Raw genomic sequence first — 15713 nt, 5'->3', positions numbered from 1 at the left:
TTGTTTTAGATGGATCAGTGTCTCATCTCTCTCACCCCATTTTTGTTCTTTTATTTCCTTGCTTCTTGGTTCGGTTTTCGATGCTTATGTTCGATGCATAAGTGTCCACGTATAGTCTTTTGCTATACGTGAAGCCATCAAACAATGTCGCAAGTAGTCGTTTTGGGGCGTACGGTGTTGATGATAAAGGCACACCGAAGATAGAGCAGAAAGTTGTCATATCCTATAACATCAAGATCCAGGCATTTGATGAATAATAGGATATGGTATCCTTCACCGACATAAGTCTAGCGGTAGTCGGCTCGAACCTCCTCAGGTTGTTGCAGTCTTATGTCCGGTAGCGTAATCGACTCGTGAACAACCAAAATTAAAGAAAGATAAGTTTTGATAAATTATTTGCAATAGAAGTTTTGGGACGAGACACTCGTGTTACTTTTCTTTTCTTTCGTGATTTTCCCCAGAGTGCTTGCGGTCCCCCTCATCCAAATTTTCTTTTTGTTTTATCGAAGTTTTGGGAGGAGACACTCGTGTTACTTTTCTTTTCTTTCGTGATTTCTCGCAGGAGTTTTTGAGGATTTTCTTTTACTTGAGTCTTTTTCGTCGAGTCTCTCGAGTTTTTTCCGTTTTTTCCTCGGATTTCTTGGATGAAGTTTTCTTCGAGACTTTGTTTTTGAGATGCATTTAGGTTTGCTATGCTTAAGGGACACCGGATCTCACGGGCGTACAGGTTTGCTTTATATTTTACAGCACTTAATTTTCCTATTTCTACCAGTTGTTGCTCTTCCTGTATAGCATATTTTCATGTTTCTACCTGTTGTTCTTCCCTTGTCATGTTTCTCCTTGCCACTATTCTCCCTGTATAGCATGTTACACTTGTCATATTTCTACCTGCTACTGTCTTTCATGTATAACATGTCATACAGCATGTTTACCCTTTTTACATAGGATGTTTAGAGGACTACAACCATAGGGCCGTTTGATTTGATACTATAACCGGACATCCTAGAAAACTTAAACTCGTCACGTCGAGGAGCTTAGAGCTAGCTCAGTGGGCAGCACGGCCATCTTCAACGGCAGAACATGTCTTCCCCAGCAAAACCATTATCTTTTCCTAGAAATTAAACAACAATCCATAGGTTTTCGAGGTTGTTTGCCTAGCGCAACATAAATCCTCCAGCAAAACCATTCTTTTTCCTAGAAATTAAACAACAATCCATAGGTTTTCGAGGTTGTTTGCCTAGCCCAACATAAATCCTCCACATTTTCTTTAGGCATTCGTATAGCTCTGCTGTACAATTTAAGCCCTAACTCGTTCTAGGTTCCGAGGTTGTCGTCCGATACGACGTAAACCCTCATATTTTCTAGGCGATTTGTGTGACCCTGTCACGCGAATATAAGCCCTAATTAAATAAAAATGATATGATGAAACACTTTAATAATTTCTTCTCAAAATTGGAGTCAAATCATAAGATAGACTGGGAAGTCATTGAGGTTCTCCTCAGGATCTGTGACCTCCCCTAGTTTCTCTTCATTTGGATTCCTCAGCAATATTCCAAATTTGAGTATTTCCTCTTTCACACCTTCTTCGTCTAATTTTGTTGTAAAATACTATCCTTTTGACTTCTTTGAAGACATTATTCCCTGATTTTTATCGAGAGTTTTCTTAGGTGACTTCGGTCATTTAAGATGTAATTAACTATAGGGGTTTGCCCTTATAGCTTATAGAAAGCTTTTCCGAACCCAGCTTAAAATAAACCCTATTTAATTTTTTGTATTAAATAGGGGAACTTGTCGGCAAATAAAACGGTTTCCAGACCAAACGAATGTCATATCTTTCTTAGTTTTTTTGATCGAGACTCATCCTCAAGTCTTGTGTTTATCCCTCGGGGTAGATACAGGATTTGAGGTAAAGTGCTCTTTCATTTAAACTGTGAAAAATATGAGGTTAGTTTGTAAATTAAAACGTCCTTCCGAAGCGGGCGACGGGATTTCGATTCCGGCGACCGACAGTTTCTTACGGGCAACCCCCCAAACTTTCTTTTAAACCTTCCCCCTTTAAGTGCCGACAATGAGGACCATCCTCCACTTTAATCCTACAAGATTACAAATGCTATTTGATTTTTGTTGATGTATATTCTCGATATAACTGGGTCTATCTTTTTCACAACAAAAATGACACAATCAATAGATTTCTTGTATTCAAAACAATGGTTGAAAATGACTTTTCCATTTCGAATAAAAAAAACTTTGAAGACAGTGGCAGAGAGTACATCAACGCCATCTTCCACACCATCCTCAAATAACATGGCATCGTCAGTAATACACATGCCCCTACACTCCCAAACAAAACAATGTCGTTGAGCACAAGCACCGCCACCTCATTGAGACAGTTCGCACCCTCATGAACAATGTCTCTCTCCCTTCCCACCTATGGGTCGATAAATTGCTCACCTCCACCTATCTCATCAACCGCCTACTTTCCACTACCACCAACCCCAAATCTCCATATGAACTACTTCATCATCACTAACCATCCTATAATCACATCAAAATATTCAGCTGCCTATGCTACCCCATGCTCCGGCCAATACCAAACATAAACTCGCACCATTATCCACACCATCCATATTTCTAGGTTACACCTCCTCTCAAAAAAGATATCACTACCTTGCTCCCAACACCAATAGAATATACGCCTTTCGCCATGTTCTCTTCAACAAATAAATATTTCCCTTCTACCAAACAAAAACCTACTCTTCCCCCCGTACATGGTCACTTATCCAAGCATCACCACACCAAAACGTCCTTGAATGCAAATAGACCTTTCGCACCAAATTCAATGTTGTGAATCTAAATCTCGCCACAAAAACCAACTTGATCACCTAAGGCTTCAAGTAATAACACAGCATTGATTAAACTGAAACATTCAGTCTAGTTGTCAAACTACCAACCATTCAAGGTCTCATTACACTTAGCCTCACCCACAATTGGCCAACTCTACAACTTGATGTCTTCAATGCATTCCTCCATGGTCATCTAACCAAAAGCATTCACATGTCACAAACCCAAGGCTTCGTCCATGCAGCTCATCCTTTTCATGTTTGTCTTCTAAAGAAAGCCCTTTACGAACTCAAGCAAGCACCACGCCAATGGTTTGCTACACTCTCGGCCTACTTTCAAACAATTGACTTTTAGCCTAGCTCAATCGATTCCTCTCTCTTTTGCCTCCACAACAATCTCAACCACCTCTACATGTTAACCTACGTCGACAACATTCTCCTCACTGGAAACAATTCCACCCATATCCAATCTATTGTCCATAAACTCCAAGCCCCATCCCACATGAAAATTCTAAGACCTTTATCTCACTTCATTGGCATCAAAGCCATCAAAACTTCTTATGGCATTCACTTATCATAATCCCACTATGCCATCGATATACTCATCAACGCTGCCATGACAAACTCCAAACCACTCAAAAAACTCTACTCCTCCAAACAAGCTACAACACCTCCCGATCACAATCCCATACACAATCCCACCCTCTACCGCCAACTTGTAGGCTCCCTTCAACACTTGACTCTAACCTGCCCCGACATCTCCTATGAAGTCAACCTTGCCTCCCAACATATGCAATCACCCACACAATTCAACTTTCATCAACTCAAATGAATCCTACGCTACATCAAAGGTACCAAATCAGTTGGCATCCCCATCTATCGGTCTCATTTCACACTCACAACTTAGAATGACTCGACCTGGGCAGGGAACCCCACCTATTGCAAATCCAACTCCGACCACTATGCATTCCTCGTAAGAACTCCCATCTCTTGGTAGGCCAAGAAGCAAGTGATCATCGCACGCTCCTCCACCAAAGCCGAATATTGAGCTCCTGCCTCGGCAATTGCGCACCTCATCTGGCTTCATAGGCTACTAACCAACTTCCACACACCTCAACTCCAATCGACAGTTCTCTACTGCAACAATACATCAGCCATTGCTCTCGCCAACAACCCAGTCTTCCACGCTCACACCACACACATTGATGTTGATTGTCACTTCATCCAAGAATGCATCATGCAACAGCACCTCATCGTTCATATAACAACTCAAGATCAGCTCGTCGATATCTTCAGTCACTTTCCAACTCCAAATTTCAACACATCAACTCCAAGATGACATTGTTCTCTGAAACCCTCAACTTGACGGGGGATCTAACAACACCTACAGCAAGTGCCTACTCCACACGCTCATCTACTCCACGCAAGAAAAATCAGAACCATCCAACTACAACTAATTAATCCTAACCATTCCTCTTTTAACCAACTAAAATCTCACCAATGTTTTATATGTTTATTTATTGTAACAAAAAGTAAATGAGGGTTTTAATGAAAAGCTACTAGCCTTCTTCATGTTCTCTCTAGATTGTCAAAAATTGACTCGACATGCCAACACAACTCGAACTCGACTCGAAAAATCTAGGTAATGGTTGACGCGTATTTTTCAAGTCGGTTTCGGGTTAGAGAATTTGACCAGTTTATTATTTAGGTCATGTTCGGGTTGAACCCGAAAACCCAAACATGACCTGAATAGGCATAAAATTTTGGGTCAGGTTCGGGTCATAGTTTTCGACCATTTCAGGTCAGGTTCAAGTTGACACTATTCAGGTCGGTTCATTTTTGAGTCGGACCTAAACCCAACCTGCTGACCCGAATTGACACCCATTGTTCTCTTCTTTTTGATATTCTTCAAATACAACAAAGGATCTAACGATCAGTGTCATGGAAGAATATACACAATTTTTTATTCCACCAACTTCACATTCGGAACTGTTTTCCACTCAGAGAGAACTTGAACTTTGATAATGTTAGTCTCACGCAAGAACTTGAAGACTTCCTATGAAGCAACACTTATAAAAAATAAAAGAATGAAAGTAAATTTGAGATACGATACAAAGAACTTAAGAAATTTTAGAAAATATAATAATTTAAAAATGGTTTGAAAAGGTAAATTGATATTTTTGAATATAAATTGAAAACATAATAAAGTTACAATAATTTTGTTAATTAAAACTTGAGAGATTATTAAGGCATTATAAAATCTAAAATTTGAGGTGTATGAAAATAAATAATGAAATTATTAAAGTTGTAATTTAAGTAAAATATGAAAGAACAAGGTGAAAGATAATACTAAATGATGTGATTAAATATGTGTGTATGTGTGTGTGTGTGTGCGGCACTATTCACAACGGGTATTGGCAAAATGTTGAAATGGAACCACATCATCCTTATTGCTCTCATTATAGTATGTTTGGGCACAGCTCTACTATTTGTTATTATTTGCATCCTCATCTAAGTTGCATCCTCATCTAAGGCCACTAAGGCCAAATATCACTAAAGAACAGCCACCTATTATCCCTGTTAAGAATATGCAACCTGATCCTCTTCCCAACACCGCAGTTCCTGAGGACGAACAACATACTACAACTACAGATCCAGTTGTGCTCATACTACCCACTGTTATTGAAGAAGACTCACTGACATGCCAAGACACACGAGAGTGCTCCTTTGATCAAAAAACAGAGCATCCGGTACAACATGTAGTTGCTTCTAATGTTCAACAATCTGCACATCTTCAAAACACATCAGACCAATATCAGATGAGTCAATCTTCGAAAGAGAAATGGCAAATTTATTCCAAGAGGAAGAACAAGAATGGAGACTGACTCCAGCTCGGGAACATATTGGATGACACATTTGTTACTACTGGCAATGGCAATCATCTTACCAACTCATTAGCTTGCTTATTTCCTAGAACTAAAGGCAGAGGCAAAACCAAATTGGGTTGCTCTCTAGCCACCTGATATTATGTATTTCAGCATCTTTAGGCTTTTTCTTTGTCTCTAATGTACTTTTCAGTATTTTTTAGTTTTGGAACCCCTTCTGATTTTGGTGTGGGCAGGGAGTCATGTTTGGGCCCTTCAACACATTGTATCTGTATTTTTCTTTCTAGTTAATATATTAACCTTCAATTCATTATATATATATATATATATAAAATGAAATGTAAGCATCAAATTAGTGCAAGTTGTGCTAGGATTAAAGCGAAAAATCAAGGCTACATTTGAGAGGATTTTTCTCCCCGTCGCGGTGTGACATAAGCGAGAAAACAGGAACATGTCATCTAGATGTGAAACACTTCGACCGTTTCTTCCACCGCAAAGTTTACATTCAAAAAATTTAAAATGCGAAAGCCTCTATCATTTCTTTCACCATTTGGTTCGAATCATTGTTGCCAAAAGACATGGTTCTTACAGACTTTTTTAATAATAAGGCGAGATAAAACTTTTCTTTCTCAAACAAAATGTTCGGTGCAGCAGACACAGCTTTTTATAGCACTTATCCTCACACGGCTTTTAAAAGATTTTTATGAACGATTACGCTCCCTCAAACGAGTCCCAAGTCTTCAATAGTTGAAGTGGGTACCCTTATTTATAAATTATAGTGATAATAATATTTTCCTCTAAATCAAATGAATAATTATTTTTTATATTAATTCAGTCAAGTTTTGATACAAACTATTTATGATTAACTTCACTCCTAAATATAATTATTATATTAAAGCGAATGGTAGGGATTTCTTATCATATTTGTCTTTTTTATGTATTACTTAATATGATAAAATATTGAATGACTTTAGAGGAAAAAATAGATAGAATTATAAAAGCATTTGCCCATGTATCTTGATTTATGGAATTGAGTATAACGTTGTAGAGAGTATTGATGCTAAACTACCCGTATGAAAAAATTTTAAAAGAATTTATTGATATTAAAATATAGTAATGGTACATTTTAGATGATGCTTTTATAATGTGTAATATATAATAAATGAAACAACTAAGACAAAATGTAATATGATATCATTTTATTCATGTTATTAAATGTTCAAGATCTCCTGTAATGACATTTTTGAATAAAATAAAGTCTCATATTAACTTATACTGATTTATTTAATCTAAGAAACACAAGTCAATTGGTATTAGAGCTTGGCAAACCCTAAATTTTTAGGAATTTGTCTTTTCTATAAAACAAAAACAACAACAAGCCTTTATCCCACTAAGTGGGGTAGCCAAAATGAATCCTTTTTTTCTCCATTGCATCCTATAGAGTGTCATATTTTCATTTAATTCTAATATATTAAGGTCATTTTTTATACAATATGCCTGAAACTTTTTAGTTCTGCCTGTCTTTCTTAACATAAGTTGAATCTAAAATATTACTTTCTAAATAGGATCATCAGATGATCGGTCTTTAATGTGACCAAAGCATCTAAGATGACTCTCTCTAAGCTTGTCCGCCTCCGGACCTACACAAAAATTAAAAAATTTTAAAATTTTTAAAAATATTCCCATAATGCCCAATTATAATTCCTAGCCGTAATCCTAAATTTTCAAAATCCAAAATTCTTGGCTTTACTAAAAATTTCACCGACACTTACTACCAAAATCATAATTTTTTTACCAACCTTTGATTTGCAATCCTACATCTATAAAAAATCTGATAGAAAGAAAAGGACAAAATGTCGTCTAAGAGAAATTAGCAAAGAATGTCTAGAAACTTACCATGGAAAATATGCAATAGAAAATCCTCCAAATGCAATAGAAACTTGTCGCTTTTAAGATGAGACAATCTGATAAGAACACCAGTAGCCACAACAATGACTCGTTAGATTGAGAGGAGAAAGTGAATCCCTTCTACCAAGCAGTTTCCAATAACGAAGAACTGCTGCCTCGACGATTCGATATGGAATATCAGAGATAAAGCCAGGATATTAGAGTAATGAAGTATTTACCAGATTTTGACGATCGTATAGATCCAAATGAGTTTATTAAATGGCTTTAGATAGAAAATTATTTAATATGATGATATTCCTCAGAACAATAGTTAAATTAACAACCATCAAGCTCAAAAAAAATGATTCATTTTGATTGGAGAACCTAAAATGTATTGATCAATGAGAAGAAAAGAGTAAGACACTATTTGATCTTATATAAGGTATATGCAGCTCAAATATCTTGTCCAACATTACCGACAAGAAATATTCATAATGTTTCACAGTCTATGTCAAACAGGCATTTCAGTGAAAGATTACATAGTTAATTTTGATCAATTTATGCTAAAATGTGAGTTGGGCCAAGATGAGCACATAGTAGAGAGGTATCTTGAAGAACTAAGGTTGTCTATTAATAATGTGGTGAGGTTGAACCCTGCACAATGTCAAGACCATGATTTTGAAGGTGGAGAAACATCAACATCAGCTGACTGACACACCTTATAAGTAGAGTTTACCCCCAAGATCAATCAGCAAAAATAAACATAATTGAGCACCCAAGCCAACACCATCGAAGGATAAGTCAATCCAAAATGGAGAAAAGATGGAGCCCGGCAGCACTCTCAAATTCATCCCAGCCAAAAAGTGCTTCAAATTCCACATGTTTGAGCACATTGCATTAGATTGCCCAAATAGGAAAATGATATCTTTCACCAATCAAGAAGATAAAGAAGAGGCAGAGGATGAAGACCCAGAGGTGCAAATGATGATAGAGAGAAGCTACTGATTCAAACTGAGCCCAAGAGAGAAACTCCAGCACGAATATCATTGGTTGTCCCAGAAGGTAGTGAGTCCAAGGTAATGGATGTTCATACGAAGTTTGAGAATGTAGTTCCACGAATCACCATTCTATAGGCATTAAGAGAAGCATCAAAGAGACTTTCGTTGATTGTCCGAGAGAGCCATGAGTTTGAGGACTCGATACCATATATAAGGTAATCCCAAAAAAGAGAATTTTGGAATTTTCAATCAAACAGTCTGCCTTTTAATTTACACTGTTGAGAGACGTCCAAGGTATCAGATACAACAAGCTTTTGAGTTATTTCCGGAAGGCTAAATGGAGTAATTTGGGTAATAAATTTAAAGTCAATATAACAACGCACCCACGAACATATAGCAAGATAGGTTCAGTGGGATTCCAGCTTCGATAATCTTTGTAGGTGTTTTGCACGAAAGAACATCTGACAGTGAGATTCAAGCCCTTCCAGAAAAGAGAAAGAAACCTCTCCTAACTAGGGAGAATGACACGAAAGTGTTCCATTCACCGCACATTCCGCAAGATTCGCAATCCAGTGAAATTAGAGATGTGATGGGCAGGATTATTTCATTTCACGATACATGACCTCTGCAAATTGTGGTTTCTACGAACACAGGAACCTGAGCCGGAGTGCAGCTTTTTGTTATTTAGTTTATTTTATGAAGTTTTATCTTTTATTTCTTTTCTCTTTGGTTCTTGCATATTTTCCAACTTTCTATTTATGTATTTTCTATTTATGGGACTTTTGTATGTATTGTGGTGGGTTTTTGAATTTCAATTTTGTTGCTTTTATGAATATGAGAGACTTTTCTCTGTGTTTTATTCTTCAAAATATTGTATCATCTTTCTCTTGCAAGTGATGTATATGTATATTACTTGGAAATAGGTGGTGGTGGAACCTCCTTGCAGCCCGAACATCACCTATTCGAAGTTTTCTTCTCTGATTTCAGCCAAGACGACTGTTGCTAAATCCCTATTCAGAGTTTTTTTTTCCTGATTTCAGCTGGGATAACCATCGAAAGATGTCTGTCCCTGTCCAAACACTGTTAAACTCTCATATTTCGTTCACTCACTAATCAACAACTTCCCCACTAAATTCCTTCATAAATGCTTTTTAGGAGCCCTAGAACGGTATCAGTGAGAGTGAAGGGCAAGAAAGGAGTAAGACAAGAATTTGAGAGAAATCTTCGCAGTGAAGGCGTGGTTTACATCAATCCTTGCGATCTTGAACTCAATTCACTTTATTACTTGAAGAATATGTGCATTTTCGTAAGTCATGCATTGGCAGGATCAACTTACGAACATACTGTCCTTTTCTAATGATTTTTCATATAAGTTCTAGTTTAAAAGCATGTGCCTGCAACGTGTTAGGTCTCTAGCAAAATATTGTATTCATCTAAATCAAAAATCCCAAATAATTTACGAAAGTTTCACAAAATTTAAAAGGCATCTTGCCGAACAGTTCACCATATTTAACACCACAGGAATTACTTTATTCTAATTACAATCAAACAACCGTTAAATGCTTTCACTTTACACCCCCATCGACAACACCAGACCCACTCCCCAACACACACACAAACACACAGACGTCAAGAGAATACCTGAAACTGACGAACCAAGATTTGAACAGCGATGTGGAAAGAGACAAAGGAGTTGGTGAAATCCAAGCGATGCCTTGCCAAGAAAAGTCTATAGCAGGCCCAACAACGAGGACCAATTCATGTGGTTTTTGCAAAGGTGGCCATCAAGAAAAACAGGAGAACCCGCGGTGATAACTTTCTAAAACATGAAAGCAACCGCCATAGAGCACCGGTCAGCCGATTCCACTAAAAAAAATGAGACCAGCAATCGCTCTTGTCCCTTCGGCGAATATAAGAGTAGAGGAAGAAACCCTAATCTCACAAGACGTCGAAGTAGAACGAATGGGCTGCTGGAAATAGCACTTGGATGAGCGTCCAACACACTAATTTCGAGCGGGCACTACTTCGAAAAAATGGGAGGGAACTGTGAGAACAAAGCGGTACGTCTCCGAACATGAAAACGTCCCCAGACCTTCGCGAGCCTTCGCCTGTTGAATGGAAGGATTTTAGTATTTAAGGTGGGTAGATATTGTTAATTGCAAAAATTCACAATTGCTTGAGCAAAAATTTAAAAACTATATGAAGAAATGATGATTTAGAGTTTGTTTGGGGCAACTGTTGATTATAATCTTCTGATAATTATGCCCATGTTTAGTTAAATTGTTTGCAACAGAATTGTATGCGCACGAAAATATATAAAACAGAACCCGCAAATCATTACAAATCAATTTAAAATGATAACATAAAGTGCTCACATTCTTGTGAGTATCAGAAGAAATAAAATAAAGATAAATACAACTACAACTACAATGAGAAATATTATAATATTTAATTTAAAACTCTAACTATGTCTGTCCTCAACTGCACTGTTGATGTGCCTAAAAATGTATTATTTTTTATGTTATATTATATAATGATATTGCACTTTAAATGTATGTTTTCTTGTATTTTTTGTTGTAGGTACATCCAATTAAAGAATTTTGAGTGATTTGAGCAAAAGAAATAAAAATGGGCCAAAACGAAGCAAACCGGGTCAAACCGGGACACACCGAAGCCATGGGGACCGAAATCGAGCACTTAAGTGCTTGTGCCCGGTGCCTGAGTGCCTAAACATGGCGCTTGAGAGCCACGAGACAGAGAGGACGGTGCTTAAGCGTTTGAGATGGTTTTCAACATATCTTCTAGAATATACATCAGATTTAAACAATTTTTGAAGCATTGTTTCGTGTGTCTCTTGGGGAAATCGTTGGAAATGATAAAAGGGACTTTAGAGAAGGATTTGAGGCGGTTAGAAGGAGGTTTTTGAAAACTTTTGAAGAGGCACTTGAGGCACCATTTGGAATATTCATTGAATATGGGCACTTTTGAAGAGACATTTAAGCACCTCTTGGAAAATTATAAATAAGGCTTGGAAATGTTTTTAAAATGACTCTTGAACTAATTGGAATAGAAGAAGAAGGCTTGGGCGAGAGCCTCAAGTGGGGCTACAAGGTGAGAGAGAAAGAGAGAGAGTGAGAGAGATTTCTTCTTTTCTTTTCACTTTGTTCTTGGAGAGGATCCTAAGTAGATTGTTTTTGCTATACAATGAGTGTTTGATTTCCATCAAAGATAAGTATTTTCATCTTATTTTGATTTGAATCTAGTACTTTGTTCTTATGGTTTCAGAGTATTATTCAATGAAAAGTTCTTGTTGTTTCTCCATGTGTAATGCGTAGTTTTCTTTACTCTTCCCTCTTATAATGAATTAGTATGCATGAGTAGGATATAGAATTGAGTAGAGTGAGAATATGTTGTGATGTTTTTACTTTGTTCTTCATTTACATGTAAACTTAATCAACTTGCATGTTAAAATCCGTTATGAGAACATGTAAGATCTGTGACGGTGTTATCTCTATCAAATGTGTTGAATCACATGAGATTGTATATAAGAGAATGGAGTCCATATGGTTGAGTGCAAATAAATATGAAAATAATCTTTGATGGGTGTAAAATTAGAAAACTTTAGAGTGACAGGCTAAAGCCCCCAATTTGGTTCTTAATTTTAAGTCTTAATACTAGATCTTAGCCTGCAGGCGAGAGGAATAGGAGACTCAAGAGTGAGAGCTAGTGTCTCTCCTGCCTAACAAGTCTTTACAATTCTTAAACTATGAATTAGCCAATATTCTTTATATTACTTGACCGATGGTAAAGAATGTAATTGCTACTATTTGTCACAATCTCTCTCACTACTTGTTTTACTTTTACACATGTCCCAAATTTCATTGCATGAGGAATGGTACTTTTAATATATTAAACCCCACTTTCTAATTTTCACTAAGTATTTTAGTTTAGGAGTAGAAGTAGTATTGTAGTGATAATTGTAGGATATAATCAAAACCAAACCTTTATCAACATTTCAAGCTACGGCGTGTTATTATAGACTGAAAATTTCTTAAAAGCTGTCATGATTAACATTGATCTCCATGGGATCGATATTTGGGGCTTAATCAAAAAGTCATATATTACTTGATAACGATACGTATACTTGTGTAGAATCTCTACTCTTTAAAGATACAATTGAAATCTTACTTTGCTTGGGATCAAGTTTTTTTGTGCCTTTACCGGGGATTAAAATCTTCAAATAGTGATGTCAACTTCATAAATCCTTACATATAAAAAACATCAGGATCGAGTTTTTGGCATCATTACCAGAGATTAAAATCTTTAAGTAGTGGTGTCAACTTCATAAATCCTTGCATATAAAACATATTTGGATTAACTCACCATGGGAAATCATCATACCTAAATCACTGTTGGCAGTGCAATTCATTGAATTGTCGGCTCAATGGAAGAAAGCACAACGAGCTGAAATGCCCCTGCGAAAACAGTAAACATGTATCCCATTGTTGTTAGGTTGACATGGCGTGAGTAACGCAGCCAATAGTCCGCAGTAACACAAAACAACTCTATTGGTTCCCGAAATTCTGGAAATCATGTTGTTATACCTGCCCAAAAAAAAAAGAAACCAATTGTAAAATCCAGAAATAAAAAAAAAACCAAAAGAAAATACATAAGAAAATAAACTTATAGTCTAATAAATAAATAAACATTGGTTGATCAGCAGTCACATATAGCATCTGCGATAAACTCCCTCAAAGCAGTCATCTCGGCCACACCTTCACAATCGTCAATTTCAAATTCATTAGAGTTTATCTCATCCTCAGGTAATGAATGCCAAACCACAATTCCTTAAGGTTCTTCGAAGACATTCAGTTCATCATTGTTAGTCATACTAAATTCAACTAGTGATAATTTTATATCTTAAAGATGACATTGCTAGAGCATGGTGAGGGGAATATTTATAAGCAACAGATGAAACGAAAGAAGAGGAATTTTTATGCTTTCCAGGGCATGGAAACCATTATGATTGAAAATTGTCACTGCCACATTTTCAATAAGACTGCAACAATGACAGTTTTTTAACATTTTCACCAGTAGCTATACCAACATTCCTCAACATCCAAAACAATGGAAAAAGTTTGCTCCACGGTACTTATAACAACATTTTTTAGCCATTTTTTTTAATATATGAAGCATGACAAAGCAAATTGCTCCTAAACCAACATTTCAGTGCAAAATAATGAAAACACAGTAAAATATTTTTTAAATCTTGACAATCGATCGATAAACCATATAATTTCACACATTATTTTATCATATTTTTTTGTAATTTACTAAAATAATCCCTCAGAAAATAATGATTGGATGATAGATATATAATTGTAAAAGTTCATACCTCCATGTCTATAAATGAGGATCATTTTACGATAAAAAGGTTATGCTTTTCTATTGTTTAATACTAATCTTCTTTCTCGGCCATACTCAGTACTACACTCTATTCATTGGGTGTTCTTCTCAAACATTTTTGGATTCAACATTCTTCTAGGTGTGGTGAGCATGAAATAATGTCTTCAATAAGAAGAGGAGCACAACGGAAGCGAAGAGAAACCAAACAAAGAGACATATTGAAGGCAGGATGCACTAAATAGTTTGTGGAAGGATTTGTGCAACAAGAACTACAAGATCTAAGAGCTCAGATCATGAATAAAATGTTGGAATAATTTGCAAAGGTCCTCAAAGCGATTGCAGCCTTGGGAGCAGCCCCAGTTCCAGAAGGAGATTGTGTACAATGGTACACATAAAATATATAGTATTTTTATACACATTTTTATACCTATTTTTGAGATATTGCACTTTAATGAATGCACTTTAATGAAAGAATATTGCACTTTAATGAAAGATATTTGTGTGTTTTTTTTCAAGTACAATCAAATGGATGGAAAATGTTAAAATGAGTGAAAAGGGGTCAAATTTTGAGCAAAAATGAAGAAATGTGCATAAATGAACTGGGGCGCCTAAACGCTAGAAGTAGTTATGTGATAAATTATTTAATTTGAGCGAATTTGTGAAGAGGTGTTTGAAGCAACCCTTGGTAAAAATATGGGAAATAGCCCATGGACACAAACATTCATTCAATCGGCTTTTGAGGAGGCAACTTCTAGAAGATTCATTGAATGGAGACACCTTTTTGAAGTGACACCAATGCTCCTCTTAGATTTCTATAAGAAAAGACTTGGATCATCAAGACAAGGGGCCAGCCACCCATAAAATTTACGACCATCATTCATCCAAGTACGTCGCCGTCATTAGCCACTTTATTTTTTTTTATTTTGAGTTTTTAGTTTGTATTGTGAGTGAAGGAAGAGAATTCAAAGGAACTTCAAGACATTTGGAGAAGATGATTTGAGATAAGTGTTTATCTTTATGACTACGCTTAATTTTAATTTATATTTCTTGTTTGTGTACATGATTTCTACTTTTAAACTCATGTGTCTTTTAAACTCTACTTTTAAACTCATGTGTGATTGTGTTTTCTCTATGGATTCTGAGTAGTTTTCTTTATCTTTTTTCTTAAAATGATAAGTGATTAAGTGTTGAAATGAAGTTGTGTGAAGTGTTAGGTTTCAATGTTGGAAGAAAATTTGATGATTTGAAACCTTGCACTTCATTTACTTCTTGATTTGACCAATTTTACTTCTTGATTTGACTTCTTGATTTGACCAATTAAGATGCTAATACTTGTTGTGAGAACATGTAAGATCCGAGATGGTATTGTCTCAGTCAACAAATGATTTAAAATCACATATTAATTTCAAGGATGAGAATGTAGTTCATGGAGTTAAGTGCAAATAAATAGGGAAATAAATTTTTCAAATGTGTAGAATTCGAGGACTTTAGAGTGACAAACTAAAGCTCTCAATTTGATTTATAGTTTTAGGTTTTGATACAAGATGTCAGCTCTCAGGTGGAGGAAAAAGAAGGAACTCTAGAGTGAGAGCTAGTATCTTCCCTACCTAACTGGTCTTCAAGACTATTCAAGCTATAGATTAGCCAATGTTATTTATAGCATATCTAGTAAGGGTAAAGAATATTATTGCTCCTAT

The 15713-nt window shown here is 36.2% G+C and overlaps 1 protein-coding gene across 1 annotated transcript in view; it reads right to left on the bottom strand.

Moving 5' to 3' along the window:
• LOC110038419 overlaps positions 1-14011 on the bottom strand; it is a 76415-nt gene extending 62404 nt beyond the window's left edge. The window contains exons 1-2 of the mRNA XM_020743266.1: positions 14006-14011; positions 10252-10339 (exon numbers count right to left, since the gene is read on the bottom strand). Of these exons, the coding sequence (XP_020598925.1) occupies positions 10252-10339; positions 14006-14011 (94 nt within the window). The remainder of the gene's footprint in view (positions 1-10251; positions 10340-14005) is intronic.
• Positions 14012-15713: the final 1702 nt, after the last annotated feature.

Source organism: Phalaenopsis equestris, unplaced genomic scaffold, assembly GCF_001263595.1.
Source record: "Phalaenopsis equestris unplaced genomic scaffold, ASM126359v1 Scaffold232799, whole genome shotgun sequence".
Classification (NCBI taxonomy): domain Eukaryota; kingdom Viridiplantae; phylum Streptophyta; class Magnoliopsida; order Asparagales; family Orchidaceae; genus Phalaenopsis; species Phalaenopsis equestris.
The sequence above is the reverse complement of the archived record's forward strand: the minus strand, read 5'-3'. Positions and strand labels throughout refer to the sequence as shown.